The sequence below is a fragment of the Empidonax traillii genome, unplaced genomic scaffold (genome assembly GCF_003031625.1).
Source record: "Empidonax traillii isolate 1590-97213 ecotype Southwest subspecies unplaced genomic scaffold, ASM303162v1 scaffold60:size2069287, whole genome shotgun sequence".
NCBI lineage: Eukaryota > Metazoa > Chordata > Aves > Passeriformes > Tyrannidae > Empidonax > Empidonax traillii.
The window spans coordinates 3,922-5,154 of NW_020955253.1; the positions used below are offsets into that span (position 1 = coordinate 3,922).

The window sequence follows — 1,233 nt, forward strand, 5'->3', positions numbered from 1 at the left end:
GATGTTAGTTCCTAACCATTGTACCCTCCCAAGGTCAGAGTCCAAGACTGACTCAGTCTTCAGTGTCTTCCAGAATTTGTTACGGGAATTCCTAGATGAAAAAACATAAATACACCATTTGAAATACATGGTATGAAAATGATTATAATAAATAGGGAAAGAATATAATAGACTTTCTATCCAGAATAGCATTAAATGTCTGCTCATATCTGTACACACAGGTATTTTGATTTTGTTGTTAATCATTAAAACTGTATTTTCTTTAGACCGTTGACAGGCCAAAGGATTGGTACAAGACCATGTTTAAGCAAATCCATATGGTTCATAAACCTGGTGAGTATTTTTTTGTTTTGTCTGGATGGTTCTTCATTCATATTAAAACATGCGTTTTTCTGCATTTTGATTGTCTGCTATGTGAAAATATGAGAGTTCACCAAGTGTCAGATAATGAATTAAATCTAATTCATAAATTCAGTGATAGTTTTTACTGTGGAGAGAGCTTTTTTCCTCTGGTCTAGGCTGACAATTTCTAATTGGTATGCAACCAGCATGATTATGGTCTCACTGGCGAGCTCAGTGAAGTGATCCTCGTGTCCAGTTTGAGGAATCAGAGGTTGGCCATTGTAAATCTCCTTTTGGAGAATTCCACTGCTAGAACAACACAAGATGGTTTGAAGATAAATTATGGGCTTGAATTGAATTGTTTTCCTGGAATATCTTACTTGGTTTTGCTGAAATGGAACTTTGGTGACATTGGTATCTTTAATGTCCTTTATCATGATTGTCACCAAGGATGCCAAGAAACTGTATAAATGCCAACTGTGCTTATTACGCCTCCAGAAGGAAGGAGAGTTCATTTGTCTGAGGTAGAACTAACATTCAGTATGGTTACACAGACTGTTAGTGGGAGAATAAGAAATGTAGGCAGGAAGATGTTGGCTTACAAGACCTAATTTTAACACTAGTCACATAGTAGGTATTTGGGATTGCTTTTTGTGATAGGAAAAACAATTAACAGTCTCTAGCAGAGGACAGCTGAGAGAAGGAAGAAATTGGGCTTGGGGAAGGAAAAGAACAAACAAAAATCTGTAATTTGCAATTTGATTTTAACTTAGTAATTATACAGTGTGGGTAACATGACCAGAAGATGCCCTTTTAGGAATAAGATGGTAAAAACAGCCTATGGTAAGTATAATGGGAAGAGAGAGTCTTCTGAAAACACCTATGAGATGA

General features: G+C 36.3%; 1 protein-coding gene across 7 annotated transcripts in view; it reads left to right on the top strand.

Annotated features, from left to right (window-relative positions):
* The first annotated feature begins 246 nt into the window (after positions 1-246).
* Positions 247-1,233, top strand: part of SORBS2 (sorbin and SH3 domain containing 2) — a 48,954-nt gene continuing 47,967 nt past the window's right edge. For all 7 annotated transcript variants that reach the window (XM_027879831.1, XM_027879833.1, XM_027879834.1 and 4 more), the window contains exon 1: positions 247-333. In XM_027879831.1, the coding sequence (XP_027735632.1) occupies positions 300-333 (34 nt within the window). In that variant the 5' untranslated portion in view covers positions 247-299. The remainder of the gene's footprint in view (positions 334-1,233) is intronic.